Source organism: Galeopterus variegatus, unplaced genomic scaffold (assembly GCF_000696425.1).
Source record: "Galeopterus variegatus unplaced genomic scaffold, G_variegatus-3.0.2 Scaffold3317, whole genome shotgun sequence".
NCBI lineage: Eukaryota > Metazoa > Chordata > Mammalia > Dermoptera > Cynocephalidae > Galeopterus > Galeopterus variegatus.
The window spans coordinates 135,432-160,966 of record NW_007729428.1 but is presented as its reverse complement, the minus strand read 5'-3'; the positions used below and the strand labels follow the sequence as shown (position 1 = coordinate 160,966).

Below are 25,535 nucleotides of genomic sequence, written 5' to 3'. Positions count from 1 at the left end.
GATATATAATATATACACACACACAAATATATATATAGGTATTCATTGTAAAGTTCTTTCACCTTTTCTATATATTTGAAAGTTTTCAAAGTAAAATGTTGGGAAATGCAAAAATGAACCTAAACTATAAAACAAATCTGTGTGCATTTCAAAAAATGAACTAATATTTCAATTTCAACTCTATTGCTAATATAAATTCTAGTTAGAAAATGATTCTATTGTCAGATATCAAATTTCAGGTTGGGGATAAGAATATACAAAATATCTTCCTTGTACTGTTGGAATAACTTAACTATTGCAATAAATTTGCACACAAATCTAAACTGGGGATGAATGAGCTTTATATCTGCTTACTCTTTCAGTCTGTAGTACTCCTAGAAAATCTCACTTCAGAGTTCCAAGGAAGTTCTAGGGGGGACAATACAATTAAGAGATTCCTGGGGAAGAAATCCAAGGCATGTACTTAAAGATATACTATATACATAGCATATACTTTAAAAATAGTGTGGGAAGTTTTCAAAGCACATATTTTCCTTTGTTAGTTAAGATATAATCAATCAGCTTCCACACTGAGTACTGTGAGTTATCTTTAAAAAGTTTTGCAAACTCCCCAAAATGTTTCTTTCAGTGTCTTTCTATGTGTGTGAGCGGGTGGGGGTAGAAGGGAATTACCATAGTTGAAAGGCTAGAAAGATATATGAGGTCAGGTAACTTGTATATTCATTTCTCATAAGTCTCAACCTCTTTTAAGACTCAATTTTCAACAAGGTTTAAAGGAAGTATGCAATTATTTCTAAGCCAAAATAAAATGTTTTAAAGTTATCATCTGTAAGCCTTAACAAAATCTTTAATTTTAGTTTCTCAGACTATTAACACTATAGAAAAAGCCTTAATTTTATGGAAGCATCTCTTATCGTACCAGTCTTAACAGTTATAGTTCCTGAACTTGACAGCATAAAAATACCTGTGGCATAAAGCACTAGGTTCCAAGGGAGAAACACCTGTCATAATTCCTCTAATGGAAATAGAGGAATTTAGTCTATGTTGGAAAAGAGGTCTGAAGTTTACCTATAATAAAAGAGATCCCAATTTGCTTCTATTTTTATTCTTTGTCTTCTCTTTCGAAGAACTACTGGCTTTTGGTTTATATTCTGGAAAAGAAAAAAACTTCATAGTGCTCAATCTGGGGCTACCAAACAAGTTCAGTCAGAAGGTTACCACTTAACAAGTGATGAGAAACATTTCTTTCATCAAAGTTTGACAGAAACAAATAAAATCTATAAAATATGAATACAGGACATTAAATTATATCACATATAATAATTTACCAGCAAATATTTCTGTAGTGTTGCTCAAATATTTTCCATGTAGCCTAAAGTTATTGTTTCAACACCAAATTTTGTTAACGTTTACAGTGATCATTAATAAAATTTATAACAGTCAAAAACAGTGACTTGTTTCAAACATTTACATGCAGTTAATACGAAGGTCATGGACAACAATAAATGCAAAAGATTACAGGTTATTAAATTGCTACCAAAGCCAAGAGGAACAAGTGCAGATTGAAATAGATAACAGAGAAGCAGTAAGTATCTACATTCAGACACACGTGAAGTGAGACTTGAATTTAATTTATTAAACAAAGACTATCAAAGACAACTCCACGTGCCAGGAAATATGCATTTCACACATGTAGCAGGGACTTACACTCACCACATTGTTTCTGTCCTGAATTTAATTGTAAAAAGGAAAAAATGAAAATGTTTTAAAGAAAATAAGAAGAGAGTGAGCCTAGATCTAAACTATATCTATTTTACAAATTCTATGAGGATGCCGTCAATATAAATCATTTTCACTTTAAGACAGAAAAAAGCCCCCTGCTTCTCTAAGCCTATGACTCAAATTTTAGGCAGTCATGAACCCTTTGAGAATTCAAAGAAAGCTATGGCCCCTGTGCCAGACATAGACACATATATAAGGTTTGCAACTGGAGATGATTTCAAAGAATCCTTGAAGTTTTAAATGGACTGGAGGTTAAGCATCTTTCTTCCAAGTGAAACCTGTAGATATTTCAGACATGAAAATTCTAATCCTCAATGTGATAGAAACAAAAGGTAGAAAGCAGCACAAATTAAAATATGAAAAGTCTATAACTTCATTCAAAAAGAAGCAAATTATATAAATAAAGCAAGAAAATAGAATAGATGAGAGAAAAAATAAAGGTAAAATGAGCAGTAAATTTTGAAAAGTAAATGCTTTTTGAAACACAAAACATTTTTGGTTATATAAGGAAACGTTCCTACAAATTTTAATTCTCTGCACTATCACAAAAACTAATGCAAGGTAGCTTGAATAAAGTATGTAAACAATTCAAAATTTGTTTTTAATGACAAACCTTTCCTTAAAACTTCTAATTAAGAAGTACTTTCTTCAATCTTCTCCTCATGAGGACAAAAGGCTGACAGTCTAGAGTAATGAAAATGTAATTTCTACACAGAAAAGGGACAACCAGCTCTCCATAAACTGAGGTGACAATGAGAGACTTAGGCTAAGACCCCTGACTAGCTAAATAAACCCCTAAACTGAAAATAACACAAATAAGAAAAAAAAAGTTTATACATTGGCCAAAGGTTACTATTAATCCAACAGAGAGCATGAGCTGCAAATGGAACTGACTTCATTAACATTCTGATTATATAAGAAATGCAGCTCATTTCAAGACTAGCCAGTTAATCTTGACAATGGTTAGTTTTCAGACTTTAAAGCACAGATGATTTCATATTTTGATGTTAGTGTTTCTATGAATAAAATAGTCACAAGTCTTATTCAACATTTCCTAAAGAAGTTAATGTTACAAATAGTACCCGGTAGAAATGATAATCAGTTAATGCTACCAAAAATATCTTCCTGACATACTTATTCGGCATCATTATTTGCTCAGAACTTTAAATACTCCTCCAGGTAAACAATACCAACAAACCCGTAAAAACATTTTTGACATTAAAAATACATTCTTTTCCCTCTGAACTGTTGTCTTTAATAACAGATTATCCATATTTCTAGCTAAAATATCTTTGTGTTCAAGCTTATGCTAGATGTTACATATGAAATCTGATGTCAAAAACTTATTCGCAGTATGATAATAACTCAATAGCTGTTATTGTAAAAATGGGTTTAACTACCTGAAACCAGGAGCTTGTAATTTTTAATAACAATGAAAATCATTCATATCATATCTGCAGATTTTTCAATTGTTCAAATGCTATAGCAATATTATCATGACCAGATATGTGTACAGTACTTTTATTATTATCTTGCTTATACATCAAAGCAACCCTATAAGATAGAGAAGAGAGGTACTGTTATTCTAATTTTATGAAAGAGGAAAGTATGGTTCTAAAAACCCATAACTTGGGTTGATAAATGATAGAACCAGGCTCAGATATAGATTAACCAATCCAAAGTTCAGTATTCTTTTTACTATCCTAGATAGTCACTTGAAAGCCTAATGATTCTTTATTGCATATATCACTTATAAGAATTAGCACCAACCTATTATGCTCAAGTTCTAAAGAACTGAAGACTGGTCCCAATTTCAGGTAGACACATAACATTTCTTCTATTACGTTTAGATAATCTATTAATCCATAAGAAATCTATTTGTTTTAGAAAAATACTAAAATTATTTTCCTAGAATAAGGAAACAGCTGCCATAAAGAGATGGCTAAAGGGAAAGAATATAAGTGTGATCAACAAAAACTGTGAGATAAGTCAGGTTCTGCAGGATACATTAATTCATTCTTAACCACTATATAATCCATCGATAGAAGAATAAGAATGTGCATTACTGAATTAGGTTCTGTAGCACATACAACATGGTGAAGAATGAAACTAAAACTGTTTTAGATCTAATCTTGACTACCACTATATAATCCATCGATAGAAGAATAAGAATGTGCATTACTGAATTAGGTTCTGTAGCTCATACAACATGGTGAAGAATGAAACTAAAACTGTTTTAGATCTAATCTTGACTTGAGAAACTAATATGCAAAATTTAAGTACATACAATAAATTTAATTTGAAAATGTGAATTTTATTTCTAAAACACTTGTCTGGCTAGTTCTGAATAAAAAAGCTAAACAAGGGCATCTTTATTTTTACAGGTACAAAACAAAGTCCAGAGACGGAGCGAAGGAAATAAATACATATGAATAAAAAAGTATGAAAACTGGAATTGATGGAAGAAAAATTAACAGTGGAATTCTATTAAATACCTAACTAAAATCCTAATCATTAATTCATAGAACTATGAATTAAGAAAAATGTATATAAAAATATGAGTCAGAATTAGGTAACATTTATTGAGCTTCAAAATATCTAAATAACATCTCTGTGAACAGCAGCAACTAAAATAGACCTAGGAGACACAGAAGTGCTAGAAGTTTGGAAGCAGATTCTATTTTTACCTCTTTTTGAGCAATGCCCATCCTATCCCTCCAGTGCATCAACACAAGATCCACTTTCTCTTTGGCAAATTTTTCAACTTCTTTAGCAGCTTTTCCAGCTAGTCTTTGCCACTCCGGAACTTTATTAAATTTTCCATACTGATCCTGTAAAATAATGTTGATATCCATTATGTACCTGTTAGTAAATTTACTTTAAAACTCTATGTAAAGCCAAGTTATACTATCTATTTTACATGATAAAATACTATACACTAGGGTTCAGTGAAGAACAAAGTGAAAATTTCCAAGAAACTTTAACTTTTGTACTTAGGTTTCAAGATGATTCCTTTTTGAGAAGTGACAAGATGCAAATGGTAGATGGGTATAGAGAGAGAAATAGGAGTGAGGACAGGAAAAGAATACACATAAGAAATTATTATAAGAGCATATCATGGAAGATATTTCAGTAATTTTCTCTGGGATAGCCCAATCCTAATAATTAACATAGATCTTATAAGGAAAAAAGTCCTACCTAAGCAACTTTTTTCAGTGTTGATCCCTTTCACCAACAACATTTATCAATCTCATTTTATGTGCAAAATACCATATTGCACACTTGAAATTTTTTAAAAATCCATTCCTAAATGTGCCAATAAATTGAGTTAAAGAAACAAAACATACAATTACTATTATTCATAAAATTAGGTTGTGGTGATAGTTGCACAGCTCTGTAAATATACTAGAAATTATTAAATTGTACACTTAAAAACATGTCAATCTTATGGAATGTAAATTCTACCTCAAGAATAAGAAAAACAGAATAAGAAAAAAAGAAGAAAAAAAGACTTGCTACTCATTTCAGTAAATTCTTGTTTTATTTCTAAATTTTTTAGTGTATTTCAAAGAAGAATACATAATAGTACTCTTAATCCTGACAAGACACTTAGACAATCATATTTACCATTGCTATTTTCACATTATCTCTAACATGCATCCGATCAGCATCCTTCTCAGGAACTGGATCTGAGCTGTCCAAGCATGCCAGCAAGCCTGGTGGCTAAAAACAACAAACAAAAACAAAACACAAAACCCATTTTCAAAACAACTGCACAAAAGGAAATCTGGCCTTAAAAACCCAAATAAATTAATACTATGATTTAGCTATTGGGAGTAACACTACATATAGTAACTCCTATGACAAATACTTTTTAAATTAAAAACAAGCAAACAAAAAAACACTTCAACAGGATAAATAATTTACTCAATGAAATTTTATCAGGCACGAATACGTAAATCTTTCCAGTTTCTCAGCTGACTTACCAAAATGCGTTTCAACAAGTTTGTCGCAGTTGCATTATCAGCTGTCCAGAGTCCCACTAAATGTCTACTTAGCTGTCTGAAAAAAGCAGACGTTGAGAAAGGTTTGCTGCTTTATCTCAGCTAGAACAGAAAGGAATTTTTAAGAACAAAATATCATATAAGAAATATAGTTACAGTAAAAAAAGCATTCCAATGTTAAAAATAATTAGTAAAAAATTAAAATTTTAACGTGGAGAGGTGTTTGAGACAGTAATTCAAATACTGCTAACATTTTGAAATTTTCTCCAAGTTAAAATGTTTCCCTAATAAATACACTTATTTTCAGTGGACCTAAACATGAAGGAGTACACTCTTAGCCTATTTAAAGAAACAAAAAATTTTTTAAAAAGAAAATAAAATCAGACTTGATACAATTAGTTTGTATAACAAGTCCTGATATAATGACAATAGCATTCTGGCATTCTTTGGAATTCTGACACAAGCAAAAGTCAATTTTTATCAAGGTCAGAGACAGAAAATATTTTCACTTTTGGAGTTTGGACAAAGACCTAAACCACTCAGAGCTAATGATTCTACTCATCCTAAAAGCATATTTTGGCTCAACGTGAAAATCTAAGATCCATGTTGAATCTATGGTTTAATCATTTATTAATTTTAATATTAATGACAACATCTATCTCCTAAACTGAAAGCTCCTCATTAGCAGGAACCCTGTTTTACTCACCATTAACCCTTCTGTGCTTTGGTAGAGATTCAATTACCATTTTATAAGAATGGCCATGAAACCATGAGGCAAATAACCAAATAACTACCTACAAACATATGTTTCATACATGTTACACTCCCAGAAGAACAAAGTTTAATAGCAAAATGCAAACTGTACTTTGTCACTAGAAGGTGAACACTACTAAAACTGTTCATTCCTGTGCCTATTTGGTAGCTAACATACCAAAGTAATTACACTTGTAATTTCCCTCATTGGTATTTGGCAGGTATTATATTAGTGACTCTTAAAAAGGCTTTAATTAGAGTTGACAGATAATTGCAACTTATAAAAGACACAGCAATGCAAATGAAGTGGTATTTCTATTATACATTAACAGCTTTTAATACTGTAACTTAAATATTACTAATATTTTGAAATTTTCTTCAAATTAAAATACTTCCCTGATAAATACACTAATTGATCACAGTAGGGATTTTAACTGATTAACTGTAATAAAGAGGAACACAACAAGCAAACATCTAACATGGGATTTAATGGAATAAGATATCAAATACTGTCTATTTTAATGAAAGATGGTATCTAGCATTGCTAATAAGGCAGTACTAAGGAAATAACCTTCCTTTTATATCATTCTGTCCTCTCAGGCAACAGAGATCACTTTTGTGGTTAACATTTACAAGTGAGGGATACAGACACCTTCTTATAATAGGAGAAAACTGTTGGCAAGTCAGCATAACACAACATACAATAATAACGGGACATAGGTGACAAAGAAATGAAATTTATAGGATAACATAGAAAATATTAGTCAGCAATTTATGCTATTATAAAAAGTCAAAAATATGATTAAACATATTCACGGTACTCATTCTTTTTACTAATATATGTCATAATATGGTACGCTTAGGATAGCTCACAGGGTCATATATTAGGAACCACAAAGAAAGGGCTGGAATTATGAAGCCTGGAGTAAACGAATAAATTTATGTTTTCCTTGTATCTGAATGATTAGAAGAAAGATGATTCACCAAAGAGAAAACTGTTTACAAGAGATTCAGGATAAGCCTGGTTTAGGCTGGGTATATTTTTAAGGCTTTTTTTTTTTTTTTTTAGAGTACTTAACTTACCAAAGATAATTAAAAATCAGCTATGCAAGGTTTTCACATGGGGTCATGTGCATGCAAAATGGTCATAGGAACTACAAAGAGAAAAGGCCTGGGCATATGGTTCTAATTCCATAAGCTTCTAGGCTTTCCAAGTTCCAATCCCATGACTATGGGTTCAGAGCCTAATAATAGAATAGTGGGGGAAAAAAGCTAACAGTTTCCTCCTCATGTTATCCACAGGTAGGGACAATGATCATCTGGGCACAATCCTTCTATAAGGAAAGGAAAAGAACTATGTGAATCAAAAGACAATAGAATATCTATGTAATCCAAACGCATGTTCAGTTTGTTTTATGCAATATCTGAATCTGTTCTTTAAACAGCATAAGGAAAGGAAAAGAACTATGTGAATCAAAAGACAATAGAATATCTATGTAATCCAAACGTATGTTCAGTTTGTTTTATGCAATATCTGAATCTGTTCTTTAAACAGAAAGTTAATTTACAGCAAATTAAATTAAATAACCTACCTATTTGTAAGCATCCTTTGATCTGAGCTTATTGTAAACATCGCAGTATGCAAGTGTCGAGGTAAGGCACCTTCACTTAGGGCAAGATCCTGCATTTTTGTAGCAATTTCTTTGTCACCTTCCTTTGGAAAAAGGGTAAGATGATCCCTAAAGCAGCAGTCTAGAACAAACTATTCCAACTTTTAAAAGCTAATTTTACATCTTTAAATAAAATATTCGGTATATAATAAAAATTAAAAATGCAACTTCCAATTACCCAAAAATTACGTAAGTGAGTAGCAGTACAGGTAATTTTTAAGATAACATTTGCCTTTGGAATGAGGTTTAAATGTTTCCAAATAAATTTACCTTACGAATTATATTTTCTTAAATTTAATATTAAAATTAGGTTCATCTCTTGTGTATATACCAGCCAACATGGGAGAGAGGTGACTCAGGGAAATGAGCAATTCCCAACAAGGGCATCTACAAACCTGACTTGCTTTTCTTCTTAAAGATTTATTCCTATTTATGGTGAACACAATTCTTTACTTTTTTTTTAAAGGATGACGTGGTGTAGGGGCATTCTTTTTATCATGATTTTACTTTGTTTATATGGACTATCTTTGGCAACAGGTACGATAACTAGGACTACTAATCAAAGGTAATCACAGAACTAACTACCTTAAGTAAGCTGTGTGGTATTTAAGACAACCTGCTGAAGAGCAAACATGCTCACAATGTTAGTGAAAAAAAGTACAAGTATATAGGATAATTATACCAAATGAATATGTAGTATGCATAAAAATATGTACATAGTATGTATATGTACATATATCATTTAGAACAGCATACAGAGAAATTTGCTAAAATGCTAATAGAAGTCATCTCTGGATGATAAAAATACAGATGATTTATTTTTATTTGTTCCTTGTATTTTTTTCTGTACATCCCAATACACTGCTTTTATAATCAGAAAAAAAAAAAAATTTAGGTACCTACCAGGATTTCAGTGTAAATAAATAAAGTCTTTCTCACAGACATTAGCTCTAGTCACTGGCTATGAATCTGACACATACGGTTTGTACCTGAAGCCAAAAGTCATCATTTGGTTATACTTGGCACTCAAATACTCCTGTATTTAATGTATGATGGCATGTATCATATAAATGCCAATATACTGGTAGATCAAGTCAGGAGTGTACTTTTATTTGGCCTCAAGGTACTAGCTGTCCTTGGCTACTTCAATCACTGTAAAAGTGAAAGATGTGGTACTTACTTTTAGAACTCTTACGTTGTATCCAAATTGCTACTATGACAACAAAAGAATACAAGAATTCAAAAGCCATTTAGAGTGATGTCACTGTAAACACCACAGTATGCAGTTCACATTCATAGCCAGGATCTTACCTTTTAAACAATATAGAAGACTAAAAAAACAATCTAGAAGCAATATCGTATGTCCTTTTCTCTAGAGCTTAATTACAAATGTACTCTAGCATTAGAAACTTTCTTGCCATTCTTATTTGACATCACTTTGCTATGATCTAATTCCATTAAGATTTCTATGCAATCACAGTACCTCAAGATTTCAATACTGTCACCTTTATCCCCCAAAGAAAGAGCTAGAAAAAATGCTAACTTCCAACTATTTTCAATAACTTTTAATTATTTCAATTAAAATGGTAACTTTTAATTATTTTCAAAAATGTAATGCAGGAACAGAAAGATTTTTTTTGCTCTTAAAGACTCCAAAGTTAACCTCACTTAAAGACTTCAAACTCTTATTTTATTATTGAGGGTTGTTTCTACTACTAGTTTAAAACTAATTTCTGAATAAAGATTTAAAATTATTTTTCTTACCCAGAGAATTGCACATTTCCCATAAAAGACTGAAAGGCAATTTTGTCAGCTTCAATTAAAAAAGTCAATCAACATTCAAATAAGTTTAAAATTCAAAATTGTTCTCTCACCTCTATTATTGCCTTCATAACCAATCCAGCTCCCTTTATAATTGCCATAGAAGGATGCTTTAAAATGAGGGGAAAATCTTTTAAGAATTTTATTCTGACACAGTTAGTTGTTACTCCTAAGAAGGACATACAATTTAAAGCAGTATAATAAGCCACAAAATTTGTAAAGCATACACACCAAAGTCAGATCAGTTTAAATATTTTAAGTATTCTTACAATATAGCTTTACAGATACAGATAAGTGAACATAAACAGTTTACAGTAGTAGGAAACAGCTGGCACTTATTTGAATAACAACATATTTATTTGAACAATAATTATACTTATTTGAATGACACACAAACAGTAATTATACTAAAATAATAAAAATATAAATATCATATATATACACATATGTACTTAATAAATACTACAATATTGTATGAAATAACAAATGTTTTCTAATGTTTATGAACGACCCTGCTGAAGCACATCTTATTATTTGAGAATTTATAAAGAAAAGGGAAATTGAGGCCAACAACAGAAAAAAATGGGGTTTTCACTACTTCTAAGATGGAAAAGATAGGCAAAGGAGTCAAAACAGGGGTTAATAGCCATAAACAAGGCTCTACATGAAGCACCAAGAAATCTGTGGGCTAAAATGCACTAATATGACAATGTACTAGTCTGCTTTTACTTAACATTTCTACAGAAGCACACATATACTACTGTAAAAACAAACTGACCCAAAAAGTTCTCTTAAGTTATATGATAAGAAAAATACAAGCTCTCACCTGAAAGAGTTTAAAGAGGGTTCTTCCATTGGATGCTACCATCTCTAAGAGCATATCAAACTGCTGCCCTTCAGTTGTCTCACTATATGGAGCACAGAGGGCAAAGGTAAGGAAGTCCAAAAGTGAACTAATAACTAGGGCACCAGTCCCATGATCCTGAAACAAAACAACAAATGCCTCAAAGACTTAGAGACAGGGAGCTTCAGTTAAAACGTAGCACTAATGTGTTCTTTTCTATTATTGTCCATGTCAGACAGAAATAATGACTTTAATTTCTCGATATGAGGTTCAAAGTTTGATGACTCTTAAGCAGTATTGCTTTGCTAACGTTGCGAATCCACTGTATCTCAAAAGGAACATAATTAAAATTCAGTCAGATTTCAAGAGAATAACCAAGACTCCTCAAACATGTATAATTAAAGGTAACATGCATTTGTATAAAAAGCAATCTTTTATACTTGCAAAACTTGGACAATTTGTTCATGTTCCTTCCAGATGTTACAGAATGCCCATCTCCAAAACTGTTACCAGTGACTGATGAACAAAGATTTGGCTCCGACATTTTTAAAGAAACAGAAAAAACAGAAATCTGGAATACCTCTGTAGAAATCTAAATGCTTTGCAATATATCCTTCCCAGATTAACAAAGTCCTGAGACAGAATATTTTATTATTAGTGACCAAACTGAACCGTGACCACTACTAGCCAAAGCTGAAGGCTTCAATTAAAAAAAAAAAAAAAAAAAAATCATCCATATTTCATTTCTGGAATACCTTTCAATAATGATACAGTATTTCCCATAAAGTAAAGTTTAATTACAACTTACCACATGGGAATTAAATTTCTCCAGTAAATTTTCCAGAAACTTCTTTGAAGAAAGAAGAGAAGCTTTGTTTAGCTGCTCTTGTCTTAAGTCATAGTCATCATGCATGGGCTATTGATAAAAAACAGTGATAATTCATAAGCAGGCCCACATGCTAAGATCACACAAAAGTCATTTATATAAAGAGTATTCATCACACACTGAAAGAATTAAAAACCACAGACTTTAAAGTGTAAGGCAGAAAGGAAACTCATGATAAGACAAGCAGGCAGTGACAATTTCCCTTGGGTTTGATCAGACTTCACAGATAATTTGCCTAACAAGTAACTGAACACGTTATTGTACAAGGTACTCTCAAAAGTCACAGACTTCCTATTAAAAGGCAAACAACACCAACCCCTCCAGAATTGTATAATTTAAATTTGAAATGATAAAACTTAGCAAGTACTAAAATTAGCAGCAAAATATTTTTTTTGCCTCAAGGTGATTTCTTTTGATTGTTGGTATAACTGAGTGTAAAAAGCACTTCAGCATGATGATCTGGAATAGAGTTCAAATCCTGATTTTACTACTGACTGTAACTTGGGAGACCTTAGGCAAGGTAAGTTACTTTACCTTTCTGAATCTCATTTTCCTCAGCTGTAAAGTAGGATTAATAGCACTTATCTAATAGGACTATTAGGAAGCTTAAATAAAATAATTCATGTGCAATACATAGTCAATACTTAATATGTAATGAGGGCTCAGTGTGTTTGTTTCATACTATCGTTATTTTATTTTCTAGTTATTTCACTAATTCTTTTCATGGAATTATTTGGGATAGTAAAGATAATAAAGTAGGTAAACTTTAGCTCATTTTTGGAACAAATCCAAGGTTTTATATAAGTGATTCCTTATATGTTTGTTCTATATACCAATAAGATTGCCCAAAATAATTTATATCAGGAAAAGTCTCAGATACTACACACAAAATTGAGATAAGTCAGAAACTTCCAAGTTATACTAAACTGTCTCTCACTCCATATAAGCTGTCACCAAGTTAGATCTTCACCGTTCGAACAGCTCTCAGACGTGACCCTTTTTCAGCCCATTACTACCCTAGCTCTGAATTTCATTTCATTTCTTACATGATAATTTGGTCTACATGCCTCTAACTCTCCCTCTAATCTATTCTTCACATACCACCAGAGTGGGCTTAAATTCAAACCTGATTAGGGTACTGCTTCACTGCTCCCTTACTGAAAAATATTTTAGTTGTTCTTTACTAAAAGATAGAAATCTAGTTCTTTGGTCTGATACAGAAGGCTTTTTATTACCATTTCTGCATACATACCTAGTTGCAACTCCTAATTAACCCTTCCCATACATACCTTATGATCCAACCATATTTAATTATTTGTTGCTTCCCAAACATGCCTTTTGTATAAGCTATTCCCTGTCCCAGGAAAGCTTTCCCAGAGCTAGAAAATACTTGTCCTTTAAGATTCAGATCAAATGTAATGTCTTCCAGAAAGATTGGTGGAGAATCTTTCATCTTCCTCTCCCCACCAAACAAAAATAAAATGCTGCTTTTCAATGATCCCACAGAACCTACTACTTTATATTGTATACAAATGCCTACCTTACCAGACTGTCAACAATTTGAAGAAAGGAACTTTATCTTAAAATCTTTATATTTTAGCATATAGCACATTGCTTGGTATATAGGATGTGCTTTAAAAAAAAAAAAAAGTTTACTTAGATAAATAAATGGATATGAGAGCAATTTAGGAAATATAGAAACATGGACTTTACTGGTACAATGAAAATCTGGGTTTGTGGAAATTAAAACCATGAGCCAACTTAAGAAAAAAGTTTCCTTAAATAAAATACAACTTACACACATAAGGGCACAGAGCATGTCAACTGCTGCATGGATTACTCCATTGTTGCTCCTCTTGAGTGCTTTTACTACCTTCACTCCCAAGCGCTCTCGAAACCTTTTGAAACAAAAAATAAGCATATAATAGCAATAGCAGAACATTTAAAATTATTTTATTATTAAATATAACATAATGGGTCTTCTTACATTTCCACTGCATTACAGTAACAATTGTATATTTTGAAACCCACCTCTGGAATATATCAGTTTTCGTTGAGTTTTTTGCTTGAGGGGAAAGGTATTTTTTAAGGTTAACTAAAACTAAAAGTCATGTCATTTCCCATTCAAATTCACTAAAACAAAAGTCAGTAATGTTACTGGTGAATAGAGGACCAATATCCCAATTCAGCTCCACTTACCTTCCTTTTTCATTTCCAATAAAAACTACCCCTTCTCATCATATAAAATGTATCAGATTTAGTGAGACATAAGAGTTAAATTGTTCATTATTTGCTATATATTGAGTTGTTCAAATTCTCAAAGAGAAGTTAAGTTTCAGAAGACAACTTACTTTGGAAGCTGAGTAAAGGCCAGAAAACCAGCTTTGGAAGCTACAAGCCTCCTCACAGCCTGGAACTGACTCTCGAGTTCTGCATTTGAAGCAACAACATCCCCCTCTTGGGACAATAATGCTGTTATGGCATTGTTGATTAGTTTTTCTTTGTTTTCTGAGAAGAGGCCCTGGATGAAGGAAGAATATTTCAAAAAGTTTCCATACCAAATGCTAATGACAATGAGCAAATTATGATGGAATTTATCTTACATCCTGAGTTACTGCATGTAGAACTCCACTGTATGAAATATTAGCATTGAACCTGAATACAGCATCTGCAAAGTTGCCATCTGTAAGAATAATGAAAGGTTCATAAAGAAGAGTTAGAGGTTTGTATTCCCAATTCCTAAATTATTAAGTAGGTAGGTGGAAATGCAATTATATTTAAATCAATACTTACTTGGAGGTGCAGCTAAGAATCTGAGATGAAGGCTCTCTACTTCCTCATCAACAGGCATGCTGAATAACCCCCATCGCTGACCTTTATGTGTTGGTGTCATTTTTACACAAACATCTCTGTTACCAGAGGCTCTTACTCCATCCAGCAAACTTGCTAATAAGGAATCTCTAAGCAAGGTTAAAGTAAAAAGATTTTAGGATTGATAATTATGAGAAATTTTGTTTCAGATTGCATCACAGGCCCTTTGGCAGGTAACATGCTCTGGGCTGCACTATGGGTACAATGGGAGGCAGAAAGAGCAGGGCTTTAGGGGAAAGCCTGAAGTTCTAATTCTAGCTCCTAACCTTGCTGCTACATGGCCTTGTATAAGTTACTTAAGCACTGTAGCTTTAACATCTCTGTGTTTTTCTGTTTGTTTTTTGTTTTAAAGATTATTTTTGACAGTTCTACTCAGGTCTAACTTAGAAATCACAAAATTTACCCAGTTAAAATGTATAGTTTGACAATTTTTAGTAAACTTTTACAGCTGTATAATCATCATCACAATCCAGTTTTGATAAAATTCCATCTCTCATTAAGTTTCCTGTGCTCATGTGCAAAAAAATCTCTTCAGCCCAAGGCAATCACTGATCAATTTTGTGTCTCTATACGTTTACTTTTTTAAGAGACTTCATAAAATCAGAATCTGACAATATGTGGTCTTATGTGTCTCACTTAGTTTACTTATATACTTTTGAAGTTCGTTCAAGTTGTTGCATGTATTAGCAGTTCTGTCCTTTTTATTGCTAAGTAGTATTCCACTGTATGGATATACAACAGTTTGTCTATCCATTCACTAGGAAATGTATATATAGATTGCTTCTAGTAACTATAGATATTATGAGTAATGTTATTTTGAACATTCAAGTCTTTCTGTGGGCATGTTTTCATTTCTCTTGGGTAGATACCAAGGAGTGAAACTGTTGGGTCATATGATAAATATATATTTAATCTTTTAAGAAACCACCAAACTATTTTTCGAAGTGGTTTTATCATTTTACCTTCTCACCAGCAATGTATGAGAGTTCCAGTTTCTCTACATCCTTGCCACAACTGGCATTGACGGCCTGTTCAATGATAGCCAGTTTAGTGGATCTGTAGTAGTTTTAATTTTCATTTCCCTAATGACTCATGATCTTTTCATGTATTTATTTACCATTCACTTATCTTCTCCAGTAAGGTGTCTATTTGAATCTTTTTTACACTTATTATTGGGTTGTTTATTCTTTTCGGTATCAAGTTATAAGAGTTCTTTATACATTCTGGATATAAGTCCCTTATCACTATATGTTTTGCAAATATCTTCTCCATGCCCGTGACTTATGTTTTATTTTTCTCAATGGTGTCAAAGTTTTAAATTTTAATAAAGTCTAATTAATCAACTTTTTTTCTTTTCTGAACTGTTTTTGATATTGTATCTAAGAAATCTTTTCATAAAGCCAAATCAAAAAGAAGTTGCTTTACTTTCCACACGTAAGCATTACTGAGAATAATGGCACCTTCTTCCTAGCGCTACCATCAAGACTGAACAAGATAATGTACATAAAGCACCTAACAATCTGAGTGTTGAAATTCTTCCTCAAACTAGAACATCTGCACTATTTTTTCAGATGTTCTCTTTCCCTGAATTCAGGACAGGAAAAAATATTACCTTTTGCTATAAAGTTTATGATAATGAACATATAAAAGCCTAACTTTAAGTGTCTTTGTATTAAAGTAACTTGCTACTGTTATCCAACCAATTTAACAATGAAAATAAAAGATGCTATTTTGAAATACTTGATGAATTAAAAACAAAAACCAAAAAACCTTTCTGTTGAAGAGTATTTCCGTACTTGTCCTTTTATAAATTCAATGGTAAAAAGTTGTGGATTTTCTGAGTCACAAACCAATGCAAATACCTAATAAAAACAAAAAATAAGTTTAACAAAAAAAAGTTTAGTTTTATGGTATTTCATTATAAAAACTACATATCATCATTTATCTTACAAAAACCAATACTTAAAAATGTAACTTGTTACAATATCTGAGTTTAAGAGCTATTTAAAAGTCTCATTCAAATTTTCATACAATTGTTCAATAAAAAGTTCCATTCTTTATATACCTGAAAAATAACTTTTGCAATATTCATTGTTCTAAGATCAATAAATATAACTATATTAAAAATTAAATACAGACTCTGCCTGTTTCCCATTCTTTAGGCATGAGTAAATAAATATTAAAATAGAAAGAAAATTATTCTAATTTATCAATAGGAAAAAAATCTCATATAAACTAATAGTGCTAAAACTTACTTCTCCTAAAGGCTTCAAGGTTGCAATATTATAGGTTGCTGGATCACGTTCTACTAAACATGTGGCATGAGTAAATAAATATTAAAATAGAAAGAAAATTATTCTAATTTATCAATAGGAAAAAATCTCATATAAACTAATAGTGCTAAAACTTACTTCTCCTAAAGGCTTCAAGGTTGCAATACTATAGGTTGCTGGATCACGTTCTACTAAACATGCTTCTGTAAGCGCTAGAACTCTTTTTACAGGTTCCTTCAAATGATAAAATTGAAACATATTAAAAAAGTTATTAAAGAAAAATGTGAAAATCAGATGACGTTTCTATTTTCAACAAATGGGTCTTACCGAATGTCTAGGTGATATTTTTTGGACTACAAACTCTGCTAAAGACGTGATGGATTCATCAGTACTGTATTTTCCAAAGCGAAGGTTCAAATATTGTTCAAATTCTAAAGGTTCTTTCCTGATCCGCAATGAAATACCTATGTAGTTGCCAGCATGGTCTATTGCACTTTTGATAATCTCTTCTCTTTGCTCTGATGCAAACAAATGCTGTACAAATTTTGAAATTTAAAAAGTCAGGTTGAAACAACTAAAATGTGATCATATTTAACCAACTCATAGGAAAGAGATTACAGTAGCAATTCTAGAGAAAAAAGAGGTAGTAGATCTTATCAGAGATAAATAAGCAATGTGTTGTAGTTGAAAGACTATTACTAAATTAAGATCACAAAGTTGAGATATAGAGCCTTGAAACTAACTTACTGAATGGAAGGGATATAAAGACTTGCAACTAACTCACTGAATGGAAATTACCTGAGAATTTTTCAGAAACTCTTGTGCAAAACAGCAAGCTGGGGCTTCCAAGAAGGGGCCTCAAGAGAGCCCAGCCAAGACAGAGGGGGTGGTGGACACCCTGTGGCCAGGATTCCCAGTTTCAACCAAGGAATCTCTGATTTAATCTGTTTTATATAGCAGTCTTCCTTGCAAGATTATGTTGAAGAATATTTACATGTATACAAGCCATTGGCTTACTGGTATTGTAAACCAACTCCAGGGTTGTATTTACAAATGTAAGGATAAGGTCAGTATTGCTACTTGCATTTGGTGCCTGGAGGCCAGAAATGCTAAATGTCCTGCAAAGGGCAAGGCAGGAGTGTCCCAGGAGAGAAAGAATTGTCCTGCCCATAATGCCAATTGCTCCCCTACTGAGAAACAGTGGATCAGATCATGTTTAAGGACTTGATTTTTTTCCCAGCAGTTTATCACAGTCACTATAGAAGCAGAAAGAATTAGACTAAGTTTGGCTGAATGAATCTGTTATGGCATCATATTTATAGTGAATTGAATCATTTTAGCTAGTGTCTTTTAAAGGCAAAGAATATACCTAGAAAACAAATAATTCAAATTAAAGCTTCTTGCTGCCATCAAGCAAGCAAAAATGTTGGCAATATGAATAATACCAAACAATTCTCACCCTTAATGTTTACTTTATTGTTCCATTGTATGAGCTTGGATGAATTATTCTGATAGTTATCCTGTTTAGGCCTAAAAGGCCGTATTCCTATAATCAAGTATGTTTTCCACCAAGGAGTTAATCATTCCAAATTTCTACTCCCTTAGGGAGAGAAAGACTTTGGATAGCACCAAGACCGCAGGCTTTAGGCTCCTTTAAGGGTGGGAGAGGAAACTGTTTTCTCTTTGAGCCTTTGCTTTTAGGTCTAGACTCAGGTAACAAAATATCTCTCTTTGTGCTCCTAGATGAGGAAAACTAAGATGGTACCCCTCAAGAGAGGAAAGAGTGAAATCTAGGATGGAAAAAGGCCTATAACTCTGAAGAGCAAACTATATTCTGTAAGTCAGATTATCCAGCTCACCACCATTCTGTTTATTTCCCTTTGCTACTACCTACCATCCTATGTATCTAAAAGTTCCAGGCTCACTGGAAAAAGTTCTCGGCTCTGCTGCTCAGGGAAAGATATTTTATCCACAAAGCACTAAATCTTGGAGTAATGTTTCCAGGCCATTAAGGTAGCTACAGGAATTAAAATTCTCAAGAAAAAGGAATCTTGCAACTAAATTCAACTGAGTCTGTTCATTTGGAGACTCTCTCTATTGCTCATCTTTGAGATCTCAAGTTTAAACTTTATTAAGGAAGGCAGGATATTTCTCATAAAAAAAAAAAAGGTCATCATCTATAGTTAGCTTCTATTACAGATAAACAGGGTCTCAGCATCTGAAGTAACTTCTGCTCTACTTATTTGCTTATATATAATTTAGAATTTCAAGACAAAAAACACACAATGAATTCCAAATTTGAAGTTTCAATGAATACTCAGATTTCAGATTACAAATAGCTAAACAAAGGATGGCAGACTATCCATAAAAATGAGATTGTAAATTACTTTTTCAAAGAAAGCTTACAAACTTTCAGATAAGACATTAATACTCATGAAAATAACAACTGTAACCACCATTTACTGAACACTAAGCAATTCACTGTGTAAAGCATTTTACATAAATTATCTCACAGGATCCTCACAATAAACCTAAGATATACATATCACACTCCTCATTTTAAACAGCAGTAAATTGGGATTCATGCTCATGTACCTTTGATACCAAAGCCTGTACTCTTAATACCATACTTTCTCTCAGAGGACTCACATGAAATTTCAAAATGAAATGTAAAAACCCTGCTTTCCTTCAAATGGTCATATCCCTCCTTAAATGTCTTTTTTAAAACACTACTTACCAATCTACTAAAACCTCCATAAAGTATACAAAATCCCCCTTGATAATCAGAGAGATCTACAAAGCCTTCGATATTTCTATAGTCATAGGAACAGAGTATTCTGTTGGTTGCAGGATCAATTTGGTCAAAGCCTCCAGGAGTTACTTCCAAAATTACAGGTTTTCTTGTATCACTCCAGTGATGCTTATAGCAATTATATCTCTAGAGAGAGAAAAACAGTATTGCTTTTTAGTTCATATTTAAGTTTACCATAAAATAAAATTACATTTAATGTATCTGTCCCTGCCGGAACACCAAAAATCTAAACAATATTATAGATATTTATAGCTACTATCCAAATTGTTAATAACATTATTAATTCTAGCTATTTGGGAGTGTGTGTCTATTAAATTAAAAGTGTTTGCTCTAACTGAAAACAATATTTTCTTTTTTAATTAGCAAAGGTTTGGGGTTACAATACTTAGTGAAGCAATTTTAATCTATTCTGTAAATCTATAAAAACAAAAAAAGAAAATCCTAAATAGAAATGTATTCTGAAAGTTTTATCAGGAAAAAGATTTCACCTTTTGTTGATGGATTCTTTTAATCCAAATTAGATACTAAAAAGAATTAAGTCATATTTCAGGGAAGTTACAATATTCAATTCAAACAATCGGAGCTGGCTCAGTATTTTAATGTACATTTTCTGTGTACAAAAAAATGCTGAAGCCTAAATTTGACCTTAGTCAAAAAATTTTTAAAAAGAAAAAAAGAGAAAGAAATTTTAAAAAAATAATTAAAAAATTATAAATAAATAAATAGATAGATAGATAGATAGATAGATAGATAGATAGATAGATAGATAGATAGATAGATAGATAGATAGATAGATAGATAGATAGATAGATAGATAGATAGATAGATAGATAGATAGATAGATAGATAGATAGATAGATAGATAGATAGATAGATAGATAGATAGATAGATAGATAGATAGATAGATAGATAGATAGATAGATAGATAGATAGATAGATAGATAGATAGATAGATAGATAGATAGATAGATAGATAGATAGATAGATAGATAGATAGATAGATAGATAGATAGATAGATAGATAGATAGATAGATAGATAGATAGATAGATAGATTTGACCTTAGGCTTTTCTAATCACACTATTGGAAAGTTATCTTTAAAAGTTTTGATAACATTAGCAAGTAAAATTCCACTCAGATGATAAAATTCCATTTAGATGATAAAATCCTTCATAAAGCAGATGAGTACCAGAAGTGATTGGCATGGTCATTATCCATTTACTATCCAGTTTTATTCTTAAAAAGAAAAAAAAGGCTTAATCAAGGCTGGTAAGCAAACTGACATGATACAGAAAAAATAAATAAATTTTAAATTTTAAAAAAACCGAGGCAAAGAGAAAATAAGGATAACAAAGTGTCAGATATGAAATGAATATCCCCTCCCCTGCCCAAATAACTCCATTTTCTACCTATCAACATGAAGAGGACTATATAGTCAATTAAACAATTTTCAAGGTAGAAATAAATTTATTGCTCTAGAGAACAACTATTTCCACTCCTGAAATAAGAAATTCTCTTGTAAGAGTTCAGAAAAGAGAGTAAGGCATGAAGTAATGAACACCTCCCCTAACATCCCAACACTAAACTCAGCAATGATGTCCACAGGATCATATCACATCAACTCCCATTATCTATGGCACTAAGCACAGTACAATTCCATAAAAGGAATTTGGCAGAAAGATAAAAGGGCCTGCATCAACCCACGAGCGTATTTACAGCCTTGATTCTGAACTAAGGGATGAATAAAGACCACACATCTGCAGCAGGAATGGGGGTGGAAGGAAGGCCACAAAAATGGTAGTACTTTCCACACTATGATTGTTTACATGCCCAAACACACTCTGCATGCTATTCTCCATTCCTCACAGCTCACAATCAACTGCCATCAATGAAATGTACTGATAGAAATGTATCATTATCCCTCAGGATTGTAGTGGCCAAGCAAGAATGACTTTGAGAGACCCTGATTGAGAAAATACATAGGGCAACTGGAGGTCTTAGGGCCAAATTCAACTTATGCAAGAGTGTTTTTTAGCCAGCACAGCATTTAGATGGAATCTAAACTTGTTTTTAGAGAGGTGCAGGTGACACTTTGAGTCCCTTACTCTTGATGTAAGATTACTTAACTAACCTTCAGGCAATATACTACTGTTCCTACCACAAAGTTTGAAAAGTATTAAGTGGTTAACGTTAAACAAAATCTATAAATATGTTTTCAAAAGCAGTTTTCCAAACATATGAGATATATAGAAAACTCACCTGCTAACATAAAATAATTAAAATAAGCACACCAAGTTATAATTTATAGAAATTTGATGGTGGTTCATCAGGAACAAGAAACAAACAGCTCACCAGATGCCATAAAACTATTTTAAATGGCTGCTGGGCAACTAGCCAACTGCTAGAGTTAAAATCAGTGAGGCTTCTGCGATGCTAAAACGAGCAATAGAATATATATAGATAGGATGAGGGCTTAAGAAAGACAGGGGAATGGTGCCAGCGTATTCAGTTCCTGCCTTTGGCCAGAAGCCAGGGTTTTATATCGTACTGTAAAGTTTAGATATTATTTTTCCCTATTAAAAAATACCTGCTCATGGAAAGAAAGTCAATATTTCAAGGAAGTAAAAAAAGCATAAACTCCCATTTTCCCCTCCCCAAAAGTCTCTGATTTAGTTTAAATGCTGCTTGCTGTAACATGACTAGAGAAGGCTTAGAAAAGTTAAGAAGATTCTAATAAGCAACCATAACTTCCTCCAAAGCTGTCAGTGCACCATGCCAAGCTTCAGTATAGGGCTTATCCAGTGCAAGAACATATAAAAAAACAGTTTCTATATCGCCAAACCTTGTTAGAACTTTAATACTTCTGAAATAAGAAGCTCCTACACCAAACAACTATTTCATGTTTCAACAAGCATTATCAGCAGCATGATGCTAACTCATGTTACTGTTTGGAACAGTGAATGAAGGCTATCTGAAGAGTTATAGTGTCGTTTTTAGCACTCTAATTTTTTTGGCCTCATGATTTTTCCCCATCTACCAGCATTAACTGTCTTAAATCTAATTTTTTATGTTTGAGTTTCCTGTTAAACTACATTCATCTATCACATGGAATAAGGAGACATTAAAATCATGCTTTTTTCCCTTTAGCTTTGCCATAAAAGGAAAACACAGATTATGGAATGATTTCTATAATAAAGGGCAACATTTGAACAAATAAAAATACATATTAATAAATTTTAAATATTTACCCTTCCTGTGATTTTTCCCTCTGAAAAATCAGTTCTAAATCTCTGAAAGAGAAAACATAACCACAGTTTATGACAACAGACTGGTAAAAACAGACTCATGGTTCAATCCTTTCTACCCAAAATAAGTAAAACCCCAAACTGATAATCCTGATAACAAAAACTGTTAGTAAAGTTATAGTTTAGGGATATCAATAAAAATAACAAAATTTTATTGAAGAAGAAGATAAGATTAATTAAACATACGATACTCTGTCCTGTATATGTACTTAAAAAGACCAGTAAGCTATCAAATATAAAAATTTCCAGACTTCTGTCAGAGAAAAGTGAAAGTTTCACAGTGCCAAGTTAAAGGTCAATAAGAAAAAATAAGCACAGTGGGTTCATTCAGGGACTGAGAACATAATATCTGTTCTTAAAGGTAACTATTTCATTTTAAAAAGAAAAGAGAGAAATTTAGTTTCTGAACATGAAACCTTTCTTACCAATGCTTCTGTAAGTAATTCTGTTCTATGCTCTGTAGAAAATTTTAAAGTTTCTGACTTTTTTCCACTGCCTTTACGAAATGTGAGGTTGAACTCAGTTCCTTGTCCTTTTCCAACAGGGCTGATACTGCAAATGTCTCCATAAGGCCACTAACAAAAAGAAAGGAATTCTTTCAACTGGTGTTACAACATAGTAAAATGCAACACTTATTATTACTTTAATTTCATAATCACTGGCTAAATGAGCAAAATTTTACAAAATAACAGAGATCTATAAAAAGTTATGTCATATAGCAATTCTATGTAACACAAACTCTTTTAAAGGTTGTTAGTCATCAGAGACATTGACAACAAAAATCCTATCTTGTATTCCAATTTTAATAATTAATGACACTAACTCAAAGCATGAGCAAAATTTTACAAAATAACAGAGATCTATAAAAAGTTATGTCATATAGCAATTCTATATAACACAAACTCTTTTAAAGGTTGTTAGTCATCAGAGACATTGATAACAAAAATCCTATCTTGTATTCCAATTTTAATAATTAATGACACTAACTCAAAGTAATTAAAATGATAAAAGTGAAAAAAATTGGGGAATAAAATTTTATGATTACTTGTAAATCCATTAAAAAAAACTCTGTAAAACCTGAGTAATTTAGAATTAAAATAAGCTAGAATATCTTTAAAAATGTTTACTTATACACGTTCAGGTTAGTCTTGCCTTTATAAACAAGTAATCCTACTTCCATGATGAGTATTTTACATTAACTACACTCATGAGACTTAACTTATGCATGCCTATATTATAGTAACAGTATAAGCCTCTAAAATTTATAAAGAACTAATTTACTAACTTAACATAAAACAGATGTTTGTAATCAATAGTAACATATCAAAAAGTTACACCCTTTAGAGCTTGGAAATAAACACATTCTCCTTGCTCCCCTTTATTTATTTACTTTTGTCCTGAGCATACAGCATAATATAAACACATCAATCTCTTTCAGATTTGACATTTCTACCCTAAAGTACTGATTTCAGGACAAGGGGTTATGGGTCATATCACGGCTCTTAAAATTCAAAGGGAGTTCACACAAACACCTTACAGCTTCTAACACGATTACCTGATTTGTTACTTCTAAAGTATTGGGATTATATGTAGTAATCGCATGGGTTCCAACTGAAAAGACACGCTTGTACCTACAAAGGAAGACAAATTCTTAAATTTAGTTTAAAAGAAAAAAAAAACATTTATGAGAAAATATATATGGTACCAACACAAAAGGAACAGTTCAATAAATAAACAGAAATGTGTTAGCTGATTAATGTTGACTAAACATAGCTTAGTTTTACAGTCTCACATTTTTTAATGTTCTAAAATGTTATTGGTATTTAAACCCACCCACTGCTCAATTTACTGTGAACTATTAAGATCCCTAAATAGAAAAATATAACCTGTGTAAGCAAACTTGTGTTGTTAGTATAGATTAAGTTGGGAAAGCATTGGCTGAGGATGCCAAAAGATTCTAAAGGGGAAAATTTTATTTTAAAAAAAGACACTGCACACTACTTATTCTTTCAAAATATTCTTTCAATGAAACCATGATGGAAAGGAAGGAAAATCTATGGCCTGAAACTGGTAAGTCACAGCCATACGCTGGAATCTTAATTTCTACTTAAGCAACTACCTATTACATTTAAGTGTTGCAATTTTATAGAAGTAGGAAGCCTACACTACAAACAAGCATTTTTCATTTCTCACTTCATTCACTTCCTTTACTCAAAGTAACATATCTGAAGGAGAAAAAAATTTAGGTACCAGTAATCCTTTAGAAGACAAAGGAATTCATAACGATAAAGGGAGAAAGTGAATTAGAAAAACTTATATGAATAATTAGTTCTTTGGAAATAAAATATTTAAATGGGTAGACATTAGCTAGTATAAGAAACCACAAAAATAGAGAATAAAAAGAACTCACAACCGTATTACAGCATAAAAAATAATGCTGTAGGGGCCGGCCCAGTGGCGCACTGCTACAGTGTGCCGCTTGGGAGCGCGGCGGCGTTCCCGCCGAGGGTTCA

At 32.1% G+C, this 25,535-nt stretch overlaps 1 protein-coding gene across 1 annotated transcript in view; it reads right to left on the bottom strand.

Annotated features, from left to right (window-relative positions):
* Positions 1–25,535, bottom strand: part of DNAJC13 (DnaJ (Hsp40) homolog, subfamily C, member 13) — a 127,920-nt gene that overhangs the window by 73,803 nt on the left and 28,582 nt on the right. The window contains exons 3-21 of the mRNA XM_008584623.1: positions 24,578–24,653; positions 23,448–23,597; positions 22,966–23,007; positions 19,642–19,842; positions 17,232–17,438; positions 17,043–17,138; positions 16,402–16,493; positions 14,554–14,720; positions 14,364–14,443; positions 14,112–14,281; positions 13,559–13,658; positions 11,683–11,790; positions 10,857–11,012; positions 10,084–10,140; positions 8,132–8,253; positions 5,769–5,844; positions 5,410–5,505; positions 4,470–4,613; positions 1,069–1,151 (exon numbers count right to left, since the gene is read on the bottom strand). Of these exons, the coding sequence (XP_008582845.1) occupies positions 1,069–1,151; positions 4,470–4,613; positions 5,410–5,505; positions 5,769–5,844; positions 8,132–8,253; positions 10,084–10,140; positions 10,857–11,012; positions 11,683–11,790; positions 13,559–13,658; positions 14,112–14,281; positions 14,364–14,443; positions 14,554–14,720; positions 16,402–16,493; positions 17,043–17,138; positions 17,232–17,438; positions 19,642–19,842; positions 22,966–23,007; positions 23,448–23,597; positions 24,578–24,653 (2,223 nt within the window). The remainder of the gene's footprint in view (positions 1–1,068; positions 1,152–4,469; positions 4,614–5,409; positions 5,506–5,768; positions 5,845–8,131; positions 8,254–10,083; positions 10,141–10,856; positions 11,013–11,682; positions 11,791–13,558; positions 13,659–14,111; positions 14,282–14,363; positions 14,444–14,553; positions 14,721–16,401; positions 16,494–17,042; positions 17,139–17,231; positions 17,439–19,641; positions 19,843–22,965; positions 23,008–23,447; positions 23,598–24,577; positions 24,654–25,535) is intronic.